General features: G+C 39.1%; 1 protein-coding gene across 8 annotated transcripts in view; it reads right to left on the reverse strand.

Moving 5' to 3' along the window:
* ttc7a (tetratricopeptide repeat domain 7A) overlaps positions 1-22,922 on the reverse strand; it is a 143,438-nt gene that overhangs the window by 77,535 nt on the left and 42,981 nt on the right. For 4 of the 8 annotated variants that reach the window (XM_061910939.1, XM_061910936.1, XM_061910932.1 and 1 more), the window contains 8 exons: positions 21,002-21,065; positions 20,752-20,889; positions 19,319-19,402; positions 18,515-18,619; positions 17,582-17,699; positions 12,530-12,587; positions 11,037-11,109; positions 9,470-9,630 (listed from right to left, as the gene is read on the reverse strand). In XM_061910939.1, the coding sequence (XP_061766923.1) occupies positions 9,470-9,630; positions 11,037-11,109; positions 12,530-12,587; positions 17,582-17,699; positions 18,515-18,619; positions 19,319-19,402; positions 20,752-20,889; positions 21,002-21,065 (801 nt within the window). Of the gene's footprint in view, positions 1-1,674; positions 2,021-2,600; positions 2,659-9,469; positions 9,631-11,036; positions 11,110-12,529; positions 12,588-17,581; positions 17,700-18,514; positions 18,620-19,318; positions 19,403-20,751; positions 20,890-21,001; positions 21,066-22,922 lie in introns of those variants that run through there. The other 4 variants (XM_061910938.1, XM_061910933.1, XM_061910935.1 and 1 more) reach the window with 4 other exon arrangements.

The raw sequence follows: 22,922 nt of genomic DNA on the forward strand, positions 1-22,922 counted from the left end.
TCTTTGGAACATGTTGTCATAATTACTTTCTTACCACACTTACATTTGATGTTATCACTTGTGTTATTTTGTGATATTGAAGTAAATAAATGCAGACAAACCAAGTTGTACAAAAAAAATGTTAAACACTGAATAGATAAGTATTACACAATAGAATCCATCACAACATAAGGTTCCAAGGCAATCTCCATATACTTTACCATACACATACATTCCCCTTTGGAGATAGGGTGGCTTTTGGCATTGAGCGGGTTCAGTTGATAGTCCTGCTTCCTAAAGCATCCTGTCTGCTTCCTGTTCCTGATAGGCTTTCTTCATTATGTCCACCGTCTATGAGAGCTACTTTATGCATTGTTTGCTTTTTGTATTGTTTTCGCTTTTCTCACATCTTCCTGAAGGGTATCATTACTCCAGGCCAGCCCCACACTAAGTCACGTTTGTTTTTCTAATTTTTGATTTTGTGTTTCTGTCTAAATGTTGCTGTTTAGTCCTTTTTCTTTTTGTTGTGTTTGAAAAAGTATGTCTCTTTTTCTTCCACCTGCTCACAACCAGTAAAAATCCTTACAACAGCCTCAACAAGTAGTTAGAGATTAAAATGTCTGAAAAAAATATGAACATTTTCCTGATAACCACTATTTTTTGCAAAGGACATAGGTGTTTGCAGATCATGTCTATTTTTTGGTAAAATGTGTAACAAACATCCAAAGCAGAGGACAGTGGTTTTCAAGAAGTTATACATCCAAAGGTAAAGCAGTAATAGTCCAACTCACACACAAGAAGGTTACTTTCACAACTCACCAATTACCTCGGGTGTCTGACACATGTAAAAAAAAAGTCCTATTCATGTTAATTGAGACTGATTGTTTAACATTGTATACCTTTACAGACGAAAAGCGGTTCATTTCATAGCTCCATGACTTTCTGTTAGGCCGCACAGTGGCCTAGTGGTTAGCATGTAGGCTGCAAAGTCCAGCTGTTGCTAGGAATTCTGGGGCACCTCAAAGAGTATCGGTGTGGGCTCCTCCACCCCATTAATTGCCACCTTCAATGTTCTTGTTTTCTTAGTGTACTTGACAGTGCCTAGTGCAATACACCCACTTTGTTTCCTTTTTTCACGATTAACCACTTAATAAGTCAGTGTTAATATGTACATGATGTATTATTGTTAATGACGCTAATTGGGTGCATGTGATCTGTATCACATTAGAACGACCTAACAGAGTTTATGTGTGGTGTAGGAGTTGTTTGACTGTTTTTGTGGCCATGAACGCGTCACTAGGTGAGCAGTGTTTGCGTCTTTTGGCCCGAATAAAAAAAAGAGTGGTTGCTGTCAAAACGACATATAGTTTGTTTGTTTTGGTGTGGTTACAACAGAAAGTGACCATTTTTGCTAGCTTGTAGTTGTGTGCTGATGTTGTTTTTAGTGTGGTTACGGCTAAGAGTAATCAGTTTCGTTCAATAAATTGATTATTGATGCAGACCACCTCTTTCTCCTCCTTAAAATGTCTCGTTTTATCTGTTGTGACCACTTGCTGAAAACGATAGTGATTATTACTTTGTTTAGAGATTCGGTTGAAATTTTTATTTGGATTTTGTGCACAGCATAGATTTTAGAGAGAACATTGGCGTGGACCAAACCAAAAAAATCACACATCACACTATTTTTCTAAGTCTTAACCCTTTTATTCAAAACAAGTGTGTTTATCAAAAAATATAACATATGCATATTATCAAAACAGAATAAGTTATATCAAAGAAAAATCTAACAATAAAAGAAAATTAACTTAATACAAAATGTAACAAAATATGAAAATGGCATTCACAAAATAAAACATTTACAAAGAACACACAGAAAAAAACTTTGGTTCTTAAATAGATTTAAAAAAATCCAAATAATTGAATGAAACCATAATGTTTCTATTTGAACATTCTTCCAATCTCCTGTTGCATCAGCACTTGTAAGTGGTGTGGACTCAAGTTGCTTCGGCCATGTTTTTCTCATCTTTGTCCTCCTCATAAACTAAAGTTGAAGGCACAAAAATAAGAGTTAATTTATAAAGCACATTTTGCATGCAGAGTGCAACAGTAGAGCACTTGTTTCATAGAAATTAGCAAAGGCCCTTCATTTCAAAAATATGAAATGTCCAGAAGTGACTCCTGTGGACAGTGAGTGTGGAATATGTAAAACTAAAGATTAAACATGTCAGGCCATTTAACATTTAGGGTAGTTTACTAAAAAAGGACACTATTGACAGCCAGGTAAGAAACTTACAATTTACTATTTCCTCATCACTGGTGTCAGAGAATTCAATTTGAGAAGTGGGAGGGCATAGCAATTTTAGCAAAGCACCCTGGAGAAAGAACGGGTGTGCTGAGATAGTTTTTATCTATTCATATATTTTTACTTTCTTTATGATAAATCCTGGCTTATTTTTATGTTGGTACACTGACTATGGTTCTAACAAAGCAAATTAAAAACATTAAGCACATCTCCTTTGTCATGTATGATGGATATTACATTAGCATTAAGGTTGGTTGCTTTTCATGCAGTAGTTATAATGGCAAGTATCCATTACTGTCCCAAAATAGCAAAGTCTTACCGGTGTCTTGTTTTTTCTTGTCTTCCTTGTCTTTTTTCCTTCTTTCGCATCGGGCTTCCTGAGTTCAGAGACAATAACATTACGTCACAACAAGTGGCCGAGCACAGACTTTTCCGCTGCGGGAAGGTAAGTTGTATGTAAGTATTGCACCTTTTACACACCGTCTGTTTGACTGTAGAGTGCATCCTAATTATAATAATAATAGAATGCGTGGGTTCCCTCCGGGTACTCCGGCTTCCTCCCACTTCCAAAGACATGCACCTGGGGATAGGTTGATTGGCAACACTAAATTGGCCCTAGTGTGTGAGTGTGGGTGTGAATGTTGTCTGTCTATCTGTGTTGGCCCTGCGATGAGGAGGCAACTTGTCCAGGGTGTACCCCGCCTTCCGCTCGATTGTAGCTGAGATAGGCACCAGCGCTCCCCGCAACCCAAAAGGGAATAAGCGGTAGAAAATGGATGGATGGATAATAGTAATAATGGATTAGATTTATACAGCGTTTTTCCAGACACTCAAAGTGCTTCACAGAGAAGTGAGAGCCCATCATTCATTCACACCTTGTGGTGGTAAGCTACATTTGTAGCCACAACTGCCCTGGGGTAGACTAACAGAAGTGTGGCTGCCAGTTTGCGCCTATGGCCCTTCCGACCACCACCTATCATTCATCATTCATTCACCAGTGTGAGCGGCACTGGGGGAAAGGGAGGAATATCCTCCCCAAGGACACAACGAAAGCAATTTGGAGGGTAAGAGGCGGGGAGCGAACCTGCAACCCTGAGATTTCTGGCACAGCCGCCCTACGCATGCCACCCCCGTATGGCATTTTTCATGACCAAATTTGGAGGTGTTGAAATCGCAATGCATATTGGTAATGCTAAACGGTAGCATGTCTATGGCAAATCCAATGTCAATTTGCGTTTAATTAGCAATTATCACATTTAGAAAAAAAAATAGCCTTACTGTATTTTCGTGAACCTTCTTCGTGCTTTGTTAACATTGAAAAAGTTAACAATACCTATAAAGGCCGTCTGGCTGAGTTCGCTCTGAGTGCTTGACTGCTTGTTTCCCTGCCATGTGCTTGTGAGTCTGTGACCGGACGTGACATATCGTTTAACAAACGTTTTTAAATATGGCAGTTTGAGTTTGCTTGAATCGTTATCCGGTAGTACCGACGGATTAAGGTCGGTACCCATAAAAGGTGCCAAATTTAGTACCCATTTTTACTATCTTTGGACATATATTTGGGAAACAGAATATATCAATGCCGTCACAATGCAATTATCTCGAGATGCTACCTCAGTAGAAGCATTTAAGTCTCACCTTAAAACTAATCTGTATACTCTAGCCTTTAAATAGACCTCCTTTTTAGACCAGTTGATCTGCCGCTTCTTTTCTGTTTTCTCCTATGTCCCCCCCTCCCTTGTGGAAGGGGTCCGGTCCGATGACCATGGATGAAGTACTGGCTGTCCAGAGTCGAGACCCAGGATGGACCGCTCGTCGGGACCCAGGATGGACCGCTCGCCTGTGTATCGGTTGGGGACATCTCTACGCTGCTGATCCGCCTCCGCTTGGAATGGTTTCCTGTGTTAAGGTAACGTGTGGAATTCCCCAGGGTTCGGTCCTTGGCCCTGTACTCTTCAGCATCTACATGCTGCCGCTGGGTGACGTCATACGCAAATAGGGTATTAGCTATCACTGCTATGTTGATGACACCCAACTCTACATGCCCCTAAAGCTGACCAACACGCCGGACTGTAGTCAGTTGGAAGCGTGTCTTAATGAAATTAAACAATGGATGTCCGCTAACTTTTTGCAACGTAACGCCAAAAAAACGGAAATGCTGATTATCGGTCCTGCTAGACACCGACCTCTATTTAATAATACAACTTTAACATTTGACAACCAAATAATAAAACAAGGAGACTCAGTAAAAAATCTGGGTATTATCTTCGACCCAACTCTCTCCTTTGAGTCACACATTAAAAGCGTTACTAAAACGGCCTTCTTTCATCTCCGTAATATCGCTAAAATTCGCTCCATTTTGTCCGCTAAAGACGCCGAGATCATTATCCATGCGTTTGTTACCTCTCGTCTCGATTACTGTAACGTATTATTTTCGGGTCTCCCCATGTCTAGCATTAAAAGATTACAGTTGGTACAAAATGCGGCTGCTAGACTTTTGACAAGAACAAGAAAGTTTGATCATATTACGCCTGTACTGGCTCACCTGCACTGGCTTCCTGTGCACTTAAGATGTGACTTTAAGGTTTTACTAATTACGTATGAAATACTACACGGTCTAGCTCCAGCCTATCTTGCCGATTGTATTGTACCATATGTCCCGACAAGAAATCTGCGTTCAAAAGACTCCGGCTTATTAGTGATTCCTAGAGCCCAAAAAAAGTCTGCGGGCTATAGAGCGTTTTCCGTTCGGGCTCCAGTACTCTGGAATGCCTTCCCGGTAACAGTTCGAGATGCTACCTCAGTAGAAGCATTTAAGTCTCACCTTAAAACTCATCTGTATACTCTAGCCTTTAAATAGACCTCCTTTTTAGACCAGTTAATCTGCCGCTTCTTTTCTTTCTATAAAAATAAACATTGATTGACATTGATTGATTGATTGGACGGGACTCTCGCTGCTGTCTTGGATCCGCTTTGAACTGAACACTCGCGGCTGTGTTGGAGCCACTATGGATTGAACTTTCACAGTATCATGTTAGACCCGCTCGACATCCATTGCTTTCGGTCCCCTAGTGGGGGGCGGGGTTTGCCCACTTCTGAGGTCCTCTCCAAGGTTTCTCATAGTCAGTATTGTCACTGGCGTCCCACTGGATGTGAATTCTCCCTGCCCACTGGGTGTGAGTTTTCCTTGCCCTTTTGTGGGTTCTTCCGAGGATGTCGTAGTCGTAATGGTTTGTACAGTCCTTTGAGACATTTGTGATTTAGGGCTATATAAATAAACATTGACTGACATTGACTGACTGATCTCAGTTTGTTTATCCACAGGACAGTACTATTGATTAGAAACACAGTAATTTGTATCATATTGTTTTAGATTAAAACAACATTCAAATGAAAACATCACAAATCCACATTAATGAATGTAAAGCTAATGCAGTTTGTATTTACAAACTTTGGGCCTCAATCATTTTCAATTGCAAATGAAAACTGTAAATAAAAAAGTCATTGAAGGATTAGGCACCCCATCTTGTTATTCAGCTGTTTCAAAGGCAGTGTTTGACTGAGAGCTACAATATAAAAGGTAGACTTCAAGATTAAAAAATGCACATCTAATTACAATTGTCATTTTCAGCCTTCTGGGAATAAGCCTTCTCAGCCTAGTGTACAGAGCGCAGTGTTGGTGAGTGGATGACAGCGAGCAGCATTGCTGTGTAAATTGTTAGTGGTGGCCAGCTGGGAGGGATGAGGCATCAACTCCATTTAAAGACAACTTTCCTTTATTACTTCCTGCATTACTTATTCTGCACTCCCACAGATCAAGGTTTGAGTTTTCTGCAAGCACGTGCATGTGCACACACATGTACAAATCATGCAATAAATTACTTTACCGAGCCTGTGCGGATATGCTTTTTAGGGAAAAGAGCATGAGACAAGTATGTGCGTGCCAATACATATATAGGTATACACACACACACACACACACACACGCACACACACACGCACACACACACGCCATAGCTCAAGTGGCAACCCCCTGTTTGATGAATGCCGAATCAAAGGCAAGGATTAATCATTTTCTTGAGAACCTACTGTGGGACCAGAAGCATGACACACATGCGCACACTCACACATACACACCTCCCCTTCCATCTGATACAGAAGCTCATCACACTGTGAAAAGCATATTCAAGTACTGCGTGATTGGAATTTAAAAAGATTAGTTTTTTACGCTTCATAATGCGCCACACATTTTCGATGGGAGACAGGTCTGGACTGTAGGCGGACCAGGAAAGTACCAGCACTCTTTTTTTACAAAGCCACGCTGTTGTAACACGTGCTGAATGTGGCTTGGAATTGTCTTGCTAAAATAAACAGGGGCGTCCATGAAAAAGACGGCGCTTTGATGGCAGCATATGTTGTTCCAAAAACTGTATGTACCTTTCAGCATTAATGGTGCCTTCACAGATGTGTAAGTTACCCATGCCTTGGGCACTAATGCACCTCCATACCATCACAGATGCTAGCTTTTGAACTTTGCGTCGATAACAGTCTGGATGGTTCGCTTCCCCTTTGGTCTGGACGTTACAATGTCGAATATTTCCAAAAACAATTTGAAATGTGGACTCGTCAGACCACAGAACACTTTTCCACTTTGCATCAGTCCATCTTAAAATTTCGGGGCCAGAGAAGCCGGCGGCGTTTCTGGATGTTGTTGATAAATGGCTTTCGCTTTGCAAAGTAGAGCTTTAACTTTTACTTACAGATGTAGCGGCGAACTGTATTTAGTGACAGTGGTTTTCTGAAGTGTTCCTGAGCCCATGTGCTGATATCCTTTAGAGATTGATGTTGGTTTTTGATACAGTGCCGTCTGAGGGATCGAAGGTCACGGTAATTCAATGTTGGTTTACGGCCATGCCGCTTTCTTGGAGTAATTTCTCCAGATTATCTAAACCTTTTTATGATATTATGGACAGTAGATGTTGAAATCCCAAAATTTTTTGCAATTGCACTTTGAGAAACGTTGTTCTTAAACTGTTTGACTATTTGCTCACGCAGTTGTGGACAAAGGGGTGTACCCCGCCCCATCCTTTCTTGTGAAAAACTGAGCATTTTTTGGCAAGCTGTTTTTATACCCAATCATGGCACCCACCTGTTCCCAATTTACCTGCACACTTGTGGGATGTTCCAATTAAGTGTTTGATGAGCATTCCTCAACTTTATCAGTATTTTTTGCCACTTTTCCCAACTTCTTTGTCACGTGTTGCTGACATCAAATTCTAAAGTTAATGATTTGCAAAAATTTTTTTTTTATCAGTTTAAACATCAAATATGTTGTCTTTGTAGCATATTCAACTGAATATGGGTTGAAAATGATTTGCAAATCATTGTATTCCGTTTATATTTACATCCAACACAATTTCCCAACTCATATGGAAACGGGGTTTGTAGTTTTATTGTTAAAAAATTGCACGGTGTCATACTTAAATATATGTCTTTATCTCTGACAGTGTAATTATCACTTAGTTCAAAACATTTCCTTCTAAAGATATTTTTTTCAATACACTGATACATTTTGTAAGTGTACTGTAGGACTGGAAGCAAAGCACCAAAAAAAACTCTCTTTTTGTTACCCACCCTGTGATAGGCTCTAGCTGACCACGTATAGTTGCTTTAACTATTATTACTAAAATAAGTTGTTGGACAAAAATTGAATCATATGTTGCTGTAAATTCTCAAAACGTTGCTTTTCTCCACTTCTCTTCTAATGCTGTGTTCAAGCTCAACTAGAATAATCCAGAAATTACAAATATTTAGGGGCCATAAACTTGAGAGGGATTTCCACTGACACAATTTGAACTGTTCCATTCAGTACACTGCTGGTATACACATTTATTTGCAATCTCTTATTGTTTGACTCAATTTCTCTGTTCTTTCCCAGAAGACGACAACTGATGTTGCATGTTCTACCCATATGACCTCAATGTTACCGAGGTGATGGGGATTCCTGGCTCAAAGAGCGAATGTGATTGGCCGTTCTGGAAAAGAGCACTTAAATGGGTCAAAGCAGCCAAGTGTCTCTACAGAGGAAACGTGGGTTTGTGTGTGTGTTGTGTCTTAAAGACCGAAGATCGACAGGAAGAAGAGAGGTTTTACATGAAGGACAGCGTTGCCAGACTAGACGTATGACAATTATTGTATTTTATGATAATTCTATGATTCCAACAAACCCATAATTTTGAATAATTTGACCCCTTCAATACTGGCTGTTAGCTAACACAAACAGGATACATCCTGCCCTGTGCTTTGTCGTTATGCATTGTCTTATGTGCTTCTTTACAATCAGGTGGGGGTGATGTACTGCCAGTGACATCTGATGCAAGGCAAAGCAATGCAGCTTCATCACAGAACCAAATGTCTCTTCTGCTGTGTTTTCAACTCTTAATTGTGTCCCTCCCTGCATTGCTTCATTGATTGTGTAGTGTTTCTGCATTATCACGCTCTTCCACTCCATCCTGATGTGGGACTGTAGCCCACCCAGTCTTGTTGGGGGCATGGTGGCTAACACTGACCCCTGTTGGCTGTACTGAGAAATGCTCAACAGCCCCTTGAAACAGTGCATAAATACATCTGAGAGATGATGCAACATGCTTTCATAATGTAGTTTATGTGAAGGAACTAATGTGGACTGTTACAAACTTTACATATAATCTGGCTTTAACTACATTACATTATTATTCTGTATTTATTATTCAAGATACCTGGTTATTATTGAATTTCATATAACTAGATATTAATTATTAATTGAATTTGATTAACGAAAATAGTATGATAGTTCAGGACTATGTTGGGGGTGCATGTTTTCGTCAAAACAGCAATGGCAGGGCTTGGCCCAAAGCTGCCGTGTTAAAAGGGTAAGGGGTGTGTGAGGGGAAATAGGTACCGCAATGCAGGCCTTCACTCTGGCACTTCTAAATAAGGCATTGCAAGTGTGTGTGTGTGTGTGTGTGTGCCTGGCCTCCAACGCAGTGGAGCTGAGACACCCTATCCCTGCAAGTTGACAAGTGTTACTGCAGCAGTTTCGAAATAACATGTGCACATTCTATCTTAAAGACGCTGTACAGAGTATAAAAAGTGTTTGCCTATTATTTTCTATTACATGTGTGAGTGGGACTGTGTTGTGCGTTTTACTTGAAGTTGTCAGGGTGTTGGCTGAGGGCCAGTCCCAAGGTGTCCAGGGCATGGCGGTGGTGTTTCTGAGCACTGAGGAGAAGAGTCAGCAAGTGGAGGGAGTGTAAGTCATCCCCTTGGAGAGATAAAGCCTCCTGCAAGGACTCCATGGCTGCTGATACCTGCACACATATCCATTATTGGAGGTAATTAAAGACGTAATTGTACAGTTCGGTTTGGTACACCAGTTTGGAACAATTGTTCAAATCTATCTTCTCTGCAGTCTGTCTACCTCCACACTGTGCTAAAAAGTGGTAAGATCCGTATTAGTTACGATGGTATCCTTTTGAACAGGAAGTTCAAGGTTTTTCAGGCCAAGGACTTTCAAACTACAATTATTTACTGCGCCTGCAATATTGCAATCACAGTATCTGGCTGTCATGGCGGTGTCTCAATTTACCAGTCAGTCAACGTCCTTACCCTGCCCTGTAGTCACAAGCTTAAAGCAGCGACCAAAAGGGCAAGATTGTGGAGAAAAGCCCCTGAAATGAACTTTCTCTGCAGACTCTTTAGACTCTACAAAATACAATGAGCAACTTTGCAATTCTGGAGGGGCACAAAGTAGAGCCGCTACTCCTCCATATTGAGGGGAGCCAATTGAGGTGGTTTAAGCATCTATTTCAGGGGCTGTCTCACAGCTGGCCTGGGAATGCCCAAGTGATTACCCCTCCCCCGGTGGGGCTGAATGCGCTAACCAGGAACAGGAAAGTCCGGGCATCCTTACTGAGGCTGCAGCATCTGCGAACTGGACTCAGATATGCTGATTGAACTAGGGAAGGGTTAAAAGTGGCATAGTAGTGGTAATAGTTTTGTTTTTTTTGTACTTTGTGGCCACAATAATTTACTCATGAGGCATTACAATGAATGATGCAGACATGATTGTTACTGTATACTTCCTTTAACTCTTCTGCCTTTTGAGAAGATTTTATGTGTAAAAAATATGCAACCATAATTATTTAATAGTCGTTTATATTGACAAATGTGGTGTTTTAGACTGGAATATTGTTCAATGGAGGACACCTATTACATAACACTAGCTTATGTACTATGTTATGTTTTGCTGTTGTGTTGCTGCTAACCTATGGCAGACTGTTTACATTCATTAAAACACAAGAAAAGTCCAACCGTGTCTGCTTATTGGAGAATTTTAGATGTTAACTCGCTGTACCGCTTTGCACATGTAAAGGATGGCTTGTATAGGAGTTGATATCGGCAAGATTAGATGCAAGCTGATCTAAACCGACACTATTTATTTTTGCTTAAATCGGCCCCGATATCCAATATCAATATCGAATTAGGATATCCTTAGTAAATACAGTGAGTAGGGCAGCCGTGAGCTACTGTACAGTATGTTGGATTCTTTTTTTATGTACACTAAAAGAATAAATAAATAGTCTAATCAACCAAAAGACAACGATCCCCTGCTACAAGGACGCCCCGTAGACGACCTCTGCTTTTGAGGTTGGAACAGCGATATCTTTCAAGAATGCATGTCAATAAACAGGACAATTGAGTTATTTGTATTCACCTGGCGCACAAGTGCCAACTGAAGAGCCAGGCACATGGTAATGTGAGCATCCTGTGGGTCAAATGAATGAGCCCTATGAAGAAAGAGATAATAAAGCAAACAAACAAAGTTTGTCAAAAATTGCATTACATTAACAGTGCACTACTCTAGCAACATTGTCAAATAATGTTAGTCATCAGACGAGATGGACATTTTCAATAGTTATGCTATTCAGTAGGAATGGATACCAAATTTGGTATTTCTATATGCACTGACCGAAATCCGTTGCTACTATCCTATCTCAATACCTTTGTTGCACGTGACATCACCCCCGGTTGCAGACTCGACAACCGGCTCAAACAATTAGTGGGAAAACGAGGTCAAGCAGGAGTCATAACAGACTTATACTAACTACAGATAGGTAATGTTACAATTGTCCAAGCCAAAAAAACACCTGATAAAAGACTCTTGAACAGTTTAGGAAATGCGCTAGCTCGACGCTAATTTACATTGATTAGCATTAGCAATTCTACCTGGTGATTTCAACATCTCCAAAATTGGTAATGAAAACTACAACTAAGATGTACAGCTACAATAAATACAATAGTTACAGTATAAACATGTTGTTATACGATAGTTACAGGATAAACATGTTGTAGAGCTCAACAAAAGATGAGACTGGCACATTGAGCTTCATGGCAAAGACTACTTCCAGGCTAGCCAACACACCATAGCCAAGGGGTGCCCACATTTTTTCAGCAGGTGAGCTACTTTTCTAATGACCAAGTTAAGGTGCCTTATTTTATAAGTACAAGCCTGGGTCTTCAGGCGCAAGAGTCTGTTGAAACAAAAAGTGTTTCTTGCCTTCCTGCCGGTCGTTTTTTTCTTAATACCGAGCACACAGAGGCCAGGGTCATCTCACAAGATCCTTTGGTGCCGTGAATGTCAATCAAATGACATCATAGTGAAGATTGATGATGGATAATTCTTAAGTCCATTTTTTAATGCCAGGCTAGCGATCGACTTACCCACCCTCCACAACCGACCGGTAACTCGCGATCGACCTGATGGGCACCCCTGCCGTAGCCTGCACACTACTGTCATCTAACATCTTAGAATTGCAACTGCAACCAACATCCACTATTTTTTAATACGTGCTAAGGAGACACAGAGGAAAAAAATAGAAGATTAAAATAAAATTAAAAAATCGGTCTTAGCCTAGGCCCTGGATGCGGCTGGGATAGGCTCCAGCATACCCCACGACCCCATAAGGGACAAACGGTACAAAATGGATGGATGGCTTGAAATAGTAAACATTTATTAACATGTAAACTACCGAAAATGGTTACCGGTATTTGATTCCTAGGAACAGTACCAGGAATTGGTTCAACTGTTCAAACCAATGCCCATTCTTCAGGTTAGATTGTTTAACATATTTGACCTTTAATAATGTACAAGAAAAAACATACATACTAAAATCAATATAAATATAAGTCAGAAACATCTGAACTTACTTTCTCAGATATCGTAGTGCTTTTTTGTTGTATTCATCCCGATCTTCCTTCAGAGAGGCTATGTAAAAAGGAAATAATTAGTAAATTATTCGCTTTACTTTTAGGGAATATAATCCAATATGTGGTTTCAACATCATGTCTGTTAAATAGTCGCAAATGATTCTGCTTTGAATGGGAGTCCTCTTACTACATAAATTCTAAAGTGATTAAGATTAAAATTAGTTTATTTCAAAGGGGACAATGCAATTTCATAAAACACGTGGTTAAAAAAGCCAGTATTAGCCAGAAAGTTATTTTTCATCTGTAGTCCCCTGGCCATGATGTGAAAAAGGCAGTAAAATTACAATTTCTAAGAAAAAGAAAAGAAACCGAGAGAAAAAGAAAAAAAGGACGCAATACATATACGATATAATAAATAATACACCACAACATAAAATTTATCATAGCATCAAAATAAGCTCATCTTTTAGTGCTGGCAGCTGTAGGCGTTCATAAGCCACATTTTCAATTTTTTTGTGAAGGCCTTCTATGTTGTGACAAGTTTAACCTCCTCAGGTATGGAGTTCCACACATTTGCACTCCTTACTGACCAGATCGACTTACTGAAAGTGCTTCTGCACAGAGAAATATAACGGTCACCTCTGAGAGAGCCTCGAGTGACACGCTCACGGCTGTTTCTTTTTGCTGACGAACTCTGCCAAAGGATCTGGAGCCAATTCATGCTGTACTTTATAGGTCAGTTTAAGGTTTGCAAATGTGTGAAGACTGTCCCAGTTTAAAACACTGTATTTTTTTTAGGATGGCACAGGGATGATAATGCCTAGGTTTTGTTTTTATCCAGAACTGTTATTGTTTGTTTGTACAAGATTTCCAATGTTTGTTTTTTTTTAAACTATGACAAGCCTGAGACGCTGTTAAGGCAATAGTTAAAGTGGCTGAAAATCATCAAATGCAAATACAATTTTGCAGCTTCAGTTGACATTTCATTTCGAATTGCATGCAAAATTGCGATATTAACCTTGAAGATTTTACAACTTGGTTATTTTGTGCTGTATAGTCTTCTGTCCTTCTAATTATTTTCTTTAATAACCCTTGCTGAGCCTAGTCCTTGTCCTTAAAGGGGAACTGCACTTTTTTTTTAAATTTTGCCAATTGTTCACAACCCTTATGTAAGACAAGTACACGTTTTTTTTAATGCATTCTAATTCATAATATACGGCAAGTACAGGGTGTTAATGCAGCTAATAGGGTACACTATTCTGCATATTAAGCCTTCTAAAGAACATCCAAAAACTGCCAAAAATACTGTATTTACACCTTGCTACCTGAATATTAACCAAGTATTAGCAATATTGTTAGTATAAACGTTAACCCAAACAATCTATTTTTTGCAGTGCCGTGATCATAGAGCGCTAGCTAGCTTATGCTGCTATTGACATACTGAGCCGGCAGCGCCTCTAGGTTGGAAAAAAAACATTCTATATTATAAAATCATGCCTCTTACCTGGACAGTAGAAGGTTATTGTCTCAAATTGTGAGGTTGGTAAACTTCACATTTAACTTAGACCCAGAGATAGTGAGATAGACACGAAAAAAAGGCCTGTTTTACGGAAACTTTTTTTAATATTTTTTTTTAACCCTTCATGAGGTTTGTGATTAATTCTTCATATACCGCTAAATAGTAACATATGAACAGCCCATCAGTCGGCATCCCACTGAGAGCAGTCATTTTACAGTAAGTGATTTGTTTTATTATATTTGTATTTCTTGTTCAACACTTAGCAATACTGCTGCATGGTAGTGTCTCACTAAAGTTGCATCTGTTTAGCACACAATTTCTAAAACTAGTAGCTCATCCTCCTCATATTCAGGCTTAAAAAGATAATGTTCTGGATAAAAATGTGTCCCAAAGTAGTCTTTGTTGTCTCTACAAAGTATGCCGTGAGTAGGATTGAGACTTTATTAGTATTTTGCACAAAGATTGTTGTTGTTGTTGAAAGAAAAGTGAATGTTGTGATGTGTCTGTGAAATTAATATGCCGCCTTATGTTTAAAATCATCAAAATACATAAATATTACATGTTATTAACAATGTGCCTGGTACTACTGCTATAAATACAGAAAACAATGATTTGCGAATCCTTTTCAACCTATATTCAATTGAATACACTGCAAAGACAAGATAATTAACGTTCGAACTGGTAAACTTTATTTTTTGCAAACATTAGCTAATTTGGAGTTTGATGCCTGCAACATGTTTCAAAAAAGCTGTCACAAGTGGCAAATAAGACTGAAAAATTGGAGGAATGCTCATCAAACACTTATTTGGAACGTCCCACAACTGAACAGGCTAATTGGGAACAGGTGGGTGCCATGATTGGGTATAAAAGCAGCTTCCACGAAATGCTCAGTCATTCACAAACAAGCATGGGGCGAGGGTCACCACTTTGTGAACAAATGCGTGAGCAAAATACTTCATATTCTCTACTGCTCACTAGTGTTACTATATCTAAGTTATTGTGTAGAAATATGGAGAAACAACTACAAATGTGCTCTTCATTCACTAACTGTGTTACAAAAAAGATCAATTAGAGTAATACATAATGTTAGATATAGAGAACATACAAACCCTTTATCTATTAAATCACAATATTGAAATTCAACGATTTTTCTGCATTTGCAAACAGCTAAAATTATGTACAAAGCAAATTATAACCTGGTACCCAAGAATGTAAAACAATTCTTCTCAACAAAAGAGGAGAAATATAACCTCAGAGGAAAATCTCATGTAAAACATCTGTGTGCTTGTACTACACTTAAAACATTTACTATATCAATATGTGGAATTAAATTATGGAACGGATTAACCAAATAAATCAAACAAAGCACCAATATGATTCAGTTTAAGAGACTGTTCAAACTACAAATGTTCACAAAGTACAAACAACAAGAATTATGATGAACATCGTGAAGCCTTTTTTTTTATTATTGAGACAAAGATTATTTATCTATTTAATATTTTGATGCTTAGTATGCTATAATATTTATTGATTATTTGTTCACTGTTCTGTTACAGAGAACAAGGAAATTGGATAAAATTGGTATGGTAATGGTTGCTATGGTTAATGAAACAAATGGAATTGTGTGATGCATTACATTCTATCGTATGCCTGTTGGAAATAAACTTAAACTGAATTGTCAAACAGTTTAAGAACATTTCTCAACGAGTTATTGAAAGGAATTTGGGGATTTCCCCATCTACGGCCTGTAATATCATCAAAAGGTTCAGATAATCTGAAGAAATCACTGCACATAAGCGGCAAGGCCAAAAACCAACACTGAATGCCTGTGACCTTCGATCCCTCAGGTCGGTACTGCATCAAAAACTGACATCAATGTGTAAAGGATATCACCACATGGGCTCAGGAACACTTCAGAAAACCACTGTCAGTAACTAAAGTTTGTCGCTACATCTGTAAGTTAAAACTCTACTATGCAAAGTGAAAGCCATTTATCAACAACAATCAGAAACGCCGCCGGCTTTGCTGCGCCCGAGCTCATCTAAGACGGACTGATACAAAGTGGAAACGTGTTCTGTGGTCTGAAGAGTCCACATTTCAAATAGTTTTAGGAAACTGTGGACGTCGCGTCCTCCGGAACAAAGAGGACAAGAACCATATACGGACTGTTATAAGCGCAAAGTTCAAAAGCGAGCATCTGTGATAATATGGGGGTGTATTAGTGCCCAAAGCATGGGTAACTTACACATCCGTGAAGGCACCATTAATGCTGAAAGGTACATACAGGTTTTGGAGCAACATATGTTGCCATCCAAGCAACGTGTTTTTCATGGACGCCCCTGCTTATTTCAGCAAGACAATGCCAAGCCACATTCTACACGTGTTACAACAGTGTGGCTTCGTAGTAAGAGTGTGGGTACTAGACTGGCCTTCCTATAGTCCAGACCTGTCTCCCATTGAAAATGTGTGGCCATTATGAAGCGTAAAATACCACAACGGAGACCCCGGACTGTTGAACAACTTAAGCTGTATATCAAGCAAGAATGGGAAAGAATTCCACCTGAAAAGCTTAAAAAATTGGTCTCCTCAGTTACCAAATGTTTACTGAGTGTTGTTAAAAGGGAAGGCCATGTAACACATGGGTAAAAATGTCCCTGTGCCAACTCTTTTGCAAAGTGTTGCTGCCATTGAATTCTAAGTTAAAGATTATTTGCAAAAAAAAATGTGTTTCTCAGTTCGAACATTAAATATGTTGTGTTTGCAGTTTATTCAATTGAAAATAAGTTGAAAAGGATTTGCAAATCATTGTATTCTGTTTTTATTTACGATTTACACAACGTGACAACTTCACTGCTTTTGGGTTTGTATATAAAAAGTGGATCAAGGTTTTTGGATGTTTTTTAGAGCGCTTTATAGGCGGAACAGAGCGACTACACTCGGCTCCATTGTTAGCTAACTTTTGCTAATGCTTATTTACGAGTTTGGGTACATAAAAAAAAGAAAAAAATTTGTTCTTGTCTTACATATGGATTGTGAATGATAGACAAAATTCCAAAAAAGTGAATTTCCCCTTAATGAATACTTTTTTAGACTCCATCTTTCCTGTATCCTGTGATATCAAAGTTCAATATTGAAGTGCTGTTTTAGATCAGGGTACACACACTTTTTGCCTCCAAGGGCCAGAGTGTAAATGTGCCAATTGGCCATGGTCCAAACACAGTGATTTTAAGCGTATACAGTTGCAGCACCATGAGTGAGGAGTTAAGACCCATATCCTCTAAGAGTAGAGTTTATCCGAGCAGACTTTGGGCGAGAGGCGAGTACAACCTGGACTGGTCTCCAATTAGCATATCATACATATTATTGTAAAGTGGGAAAAAGCCGGTGAATGCGGAGAAAACAACATGTAACACAAATTGTGATTGTTTGTAGAGGCTGAAAAACCTTGCTCATCAACCTTTTGGGGGTCCAACACCTACTTCAAAATGTACCTAATCAGTAATTCGAACTGTTGTTATTGTGTGCATTATCACCATCAGAAGCCTGCAGACTGTAGGTGAGACCCAAACATAGGTAGGCCCGGGGAAGAAATTCTCCAGCTAAGTCTCCCATGGACACAACACTCTGGGACAGGAACTCTGCTTCTGAAAACTGAAAAAGAAACAGTTTGCTCATGGAGACATTACTAACTTCCCATAGACAACATAATGAGTGAAGGTTACGGACATACGACTAGTTCAGTGGTGGCTGGAAGGCAGTATTCACATGGACACTAACAGAAAACTGCCTTTCAGGAATTATGTGTGATGTCATGAGGGTTGGCGAGGGTACATCAGATTGTAAATGCTGTAATTGTAGTGAAACTCCAGCAAGCATCAATAGATCAAAATGTTGTACATTTGTTGGAGGTGTCTGCATAACATCCAGACTCTTTGGTGCATGGTGCATAATGGAGGTCCATTTATATAATGTGCCACTGTGCAACGACCATTGAGTCCCATTGTGATTAAGACCATAAGCTCCTTACTGTCTCTCTGACCAAGCATGATCTTCAGCCAATGACAGATGCGCTCGCGGCACTCGCCCCTGTTAACTCCTCTTTTCTAATCTGGTCCTTTTCTCTGCATATTTCCATCTCACCCCTTGTTCATGCTCTTGCTCCCCTCCCAAATTGCCACTGTTGGTGTAACTTTTTGGAGCTTGTGGAGCTAGTAAAAGGGCAAGCCACTGATTCCATGTTTGGATTACATTTCACTTTCACTGACACTTATTTTTCTCTTATATTACTTATTTGTTGGGATTAACAAAGAGACCACGTATCAGTTTGGATTGCCGTGGATGATCAGTTATAAACTCAAATATGTTTTTAAATATAGACAAAAACTGTGAAACAAATCTCAAATGTGCCTGGCAGTTCTTTACATTATTTTATGTTCTTGTTATTGCATGTTGACTGTTGTATTTACCCAGTGCAGCTGACCAATGCAAACTTTTGCAGCCAACAGAGGCAATGATGGGTCCTCTGGTCTCATCCTTGCACATTCCTTAAAAACAGACACAGCACCAACTGCCTGAAACGTACACACATTACACATTGTGATTCATGTTAATGCAACAGTCAGTAAACATATAGCTGTCGCTGCAGAAGACATGAATAACTAACTAACCGAGAAATATGAAATAATTACTCAATAAATGGACCACGTGCAAAAGCACTTGTGCTCGCGTGAACACATTTCACATTTCCGCACACCCGTCTGGCCCTAAATAGAAGCGGAACTGACGACACTGAAGCTGCCCCTTCTCCTTCTTCGGATCAGCCTATTTCCAGAGCCCTTATTGATATAGAGTCACTTTTTAGTAGGACCTAGATCCACGTTTCTGTGTGACACCCACGCATGCACACGCACGCACAAACACACACAATAAGGATCAGATGGAAACTTAGAAGTAGCATAAATGATCTATGCCTTGTCCCTCACAAGAATAAACCTCTTTATTTAATTGTTTTATGTCAAAGAGACAATGATATTCAACCCCCATTGTGTAAACAGTATCTATATTCCAAGACAGTTCATGCAAATTAGCGGAGTATGGCTGGTCATGTTGTACTTTAACAAGAGACATTGTACACATGTAGCTTGGAGGTCTATTTTTTGTCATTTATCAATGCCAAAAACCCTTTTTCTAACCATTTGTTGCATGTTTGGAGTGACGGATGTCTGCAGCAACATGGTGAGTGTAGTAAGAAGGGTTTGTGATGACCTCACCTTCCCAGACGCCATGAGTGACAAGCCCAACTGGTGCCAGAGGTGGAACTCATTGAATGAAAACTTCATCGCTCGCTCAAGACACTGCAAATATTAATGCAGACAAGTGACAATATTCCTGACAACGTATTTAAATGTTCTGCGCACATAAACAAGTCAAATAAGATCAAATTAGTTCACGTTTCCTTACAAAAAAGTTATTAGTATTATAAACTGAAACACATGCAGTCATTTATGTCTCATTTACAGGGTTGCTAAACCTGGGGGTACTTTGCTTTGTAAAATTTTTCTTCCTAGAAATGACTGTCTGTCACCACTCACAACCCACTCTGCACTATTTCAGTGCATAATGATGTGATTGATGTGTGCGGATGAGGAGGAGGAGTGCAAGTGAGTGCAGCTCAGCTTGATGCTGTCAGTCAGCTCTATCGCAGAAAATGTATTTTCTGAAATTTTCATTAAATAATAGGAAACTATTGAAACTCATTTGACCGTTCAAAAATGTTTTACTGTATGGATTCCAAACAAGTCCAAACATCTGACATATGTGAGCAACTGACCAAAGTGTAAGTATGCTGCCACGATAGTCTAACTTAAAAATTATAATTCTTCACTGTGGTTATGAGATGACGTGTAAGAGGTGTGCATCAGCGCAGTTTTCAATCATGTAAACCCTTCAAACATGCTTCACTATAACCAACACCTAATGAACCCCTGGTTAAGAGGTTATTGAGCAGTTCAACCACAAAAAACACAGTACAATAGAATTAAAACAAAATAGTCACAATCATCAGGCAACTGGATACTCAACATTTGCTGACTACATATGTGTTCCACTAATGATTTTATGATTTTATTTTTTCTGTTAATATTTTGTATGCTTTGAATTTTTTTGATAGTTTTATTATCTAAGGTGCCCGTTATGGTAATAAGACGAGGTAGAGCGACAAAGAGGATTATTCTCTTGTATAATTTTTTTACTTCAATTTTATGTTTGTCATGTCTTCTGTGTACAGTATGAGTGATTTAGGTGTTGATTTAGGTACAAATTTCGACTTACACTAAACTCAACGTAGGAATGTAATCCAAAAACCTCTTTATGCTTGTTTGTTAAACATTTGGTTGGAAGTTTAGTCCCCGCATGATTCACTTTAATTATTAAAACCAACAGATACATAAATACAACAATTACGACTGTGAAGGGGTCACAATACAATGTTCATAAATTGTAATTATGAGAGGAAGCTAGGATATATCAGGGAGGCTGGGTGAAAACGGGTTAAGGAGTAGAAAGGTTCGGGGGGAACATAATTGCTTTAGCTCAGGCTGATTAAAACGATTTAAGAAGTTAATTTTCAAACACACCTGTCACTCATTTGCTTTACTATACTTCCCCAGACCTGCAGCATAGTGCTGCACGTGTGTTTACAGACCTCAGACAATATTGTGTACTGCCCTCTCCTGGCCATGCCGATAGTGAGCAAGTCGTAGACAGAGACCGAATCCTGCATGGTGGCCTGGCGCGCCTCGGCCTGGTCTGGCTGCCGGCTGATGACTGCATCACCACTGGCCTGCACAAAAAGATATTTAGTGTGATGACAAGGAGGAAAAAGTAGGATGGATCATCTCCACAGCTGTTAAAAAGTGTGCCAAAGCATTTCAGTATGTGTGTTTATTTCTCACCATGGACTCGGTAATTAGAAGCAGTAAGACAGCTTCTTCTACCACGTCCTGGGGACAGAAGCAACTGTATAGAAAAAAGAAACATGAAAGACTACTGAAGGCTGTCTTTGTCTTATTAACACACAAGTATCATTGACTTAAGCCTTCAAAGTTAGTGTGCTTCTTTGCCAGCAGGTGTCCACTTTCAGACTCTCCTGGTGTGTAATCCAACACAGACCACTCTAGGAGGATCATCACTACACAGCATGTTCTCAGATTTCTCTCACACATGCCCGTACATACACGCACACACACACATGCAAGCTGATCACTTTCTTTACAGCCCTACTGAGGAAAAAAGTACCAGATATCATTATCATTTTAAAATATGTGTAACACTCAACACAAAGGCCAAAAACAATAGTGAAGCTAAATATCTCCTTACAACAAATACTCTATCCACCTTCTCTAATCTCAAACATTGTTTTTTATGAACATGGGGACAGGATTAGCTATGTGGCTGTGACAACAAATGTAATGGTTCAGGGATTCGTAATCACATTTTTTTATTTTGAGGACCTCTAGGGAACACAATGCGTAAGGGACAGGATATGTACAATACTAAGAGATGTGTCTATGTCGTTAACAAATACAGAACAGCATAGCCCTGGTCTGCGGTAAACATGTCTAGCAATAGTAAAAAGGAGAAGCCAGATCTTGAAACCCCATTAGATTAGAGTTTCCTGTTTCATAAAATGTCGTAAGTGTACGAAGCAAGTGGATTAAACGAAAGCAGAGTGGTTACCAGGTTGGTAAAGCCAGGATGAGATATACTAATAATAATAATGCTTCACTTTAGATTTAAAAAAGTTCAACCTGTACTGTTGCACTTTGTCTGCATTGCTGCACTATTTTAACAAAAATAAAAAATAAATAACATTGTAAACGATTATACTGTGTAGCATGGTATTTTTTGGGGTAACATTTTTATTAGCTTAGCAGTATGTTACCTTCCCATACCAAAACATGACCTTATAACCAAGGTACATATGAGGCTGTGAATATGGTAAACTTTTACACTTCCAGGTCTAATGATTATGGTTCACAAGGTGTGAGCAACAACTGAGAGGTTCCTTCAAAGAGGACCGTTTTGTGTCCGAATGCAAAAGTAGCTTGTGGAGACTTTCTAGTTACTGCTTTGATCCAGTCAAAAACTCATCCACGAAGGTGTAATTCATTAAAATAAAAATGTTCTAACTCTCATCTTATTTTACACCATGTGCTGGCTGCCACTCAATTGCAGAGCCCAATCATTTTAGTTCATTTCAAACATGCTTAACAAACACACTTACATAATTCCACATGTACAGAAGGTAGTAGGAAGAAACAGATTTTATTCAATTTTACCTTTTTTTGTGCCTCAGCAATCACTGATATATTCCCATTTTGTATATATTAACATGTTTATATGTCGCCATTTTGTTATAGATAAATAAATGATAAAGAATGTGTAATACAGTTAGGAGATAACTTACCAAGTAATGAAAATAAAAAATACGGGAGTCAAAAACTAACAGAAAAAAATTGTACAATAATTACATTTAATAAATTAGACTTAATTGAATTAGGGCTGCAACTATCAATTATTTGAGTAATTATTTTGTTCAACGAATCGAAAGTTTTGATAAAACACACTTTATAGTAGTGGTTCTTAACCTTGTTGGAGGTACCGAACCCCACCAGTTTCATATGCGCATTCACCGAACCCTACTTTAGTGAAAAATAAAATGTTTTTTTTTCAAATTCAAGACAAAGTTGTATGTTTTTGGTAACACTTTAGTATAGGGCAGGGGTAGGGAACCTATGGCTCTAGAGCCAGATGTGGCTCTTTTGATGACAGCATCTGGCTCTCAGATAAATATTAGCTGACATTGCTTAACAT

The sequence above is a fragment of the Nerophis ophidion genome, linkage group LG09, assembly GCF_033978795.1.
Source record: "Nerophis ophidion isolate RoL-2023_Sa linkage group LG09, RoL_Noph_v1.0, whole genome shotgun sequence".
Taxonomy (NCBI): Eukaryota; Metazoa; Chordata; class Actinopteri; order Syngnathiformes; family Syngnathidae; genus Nerophis; species Nerophis ophidion.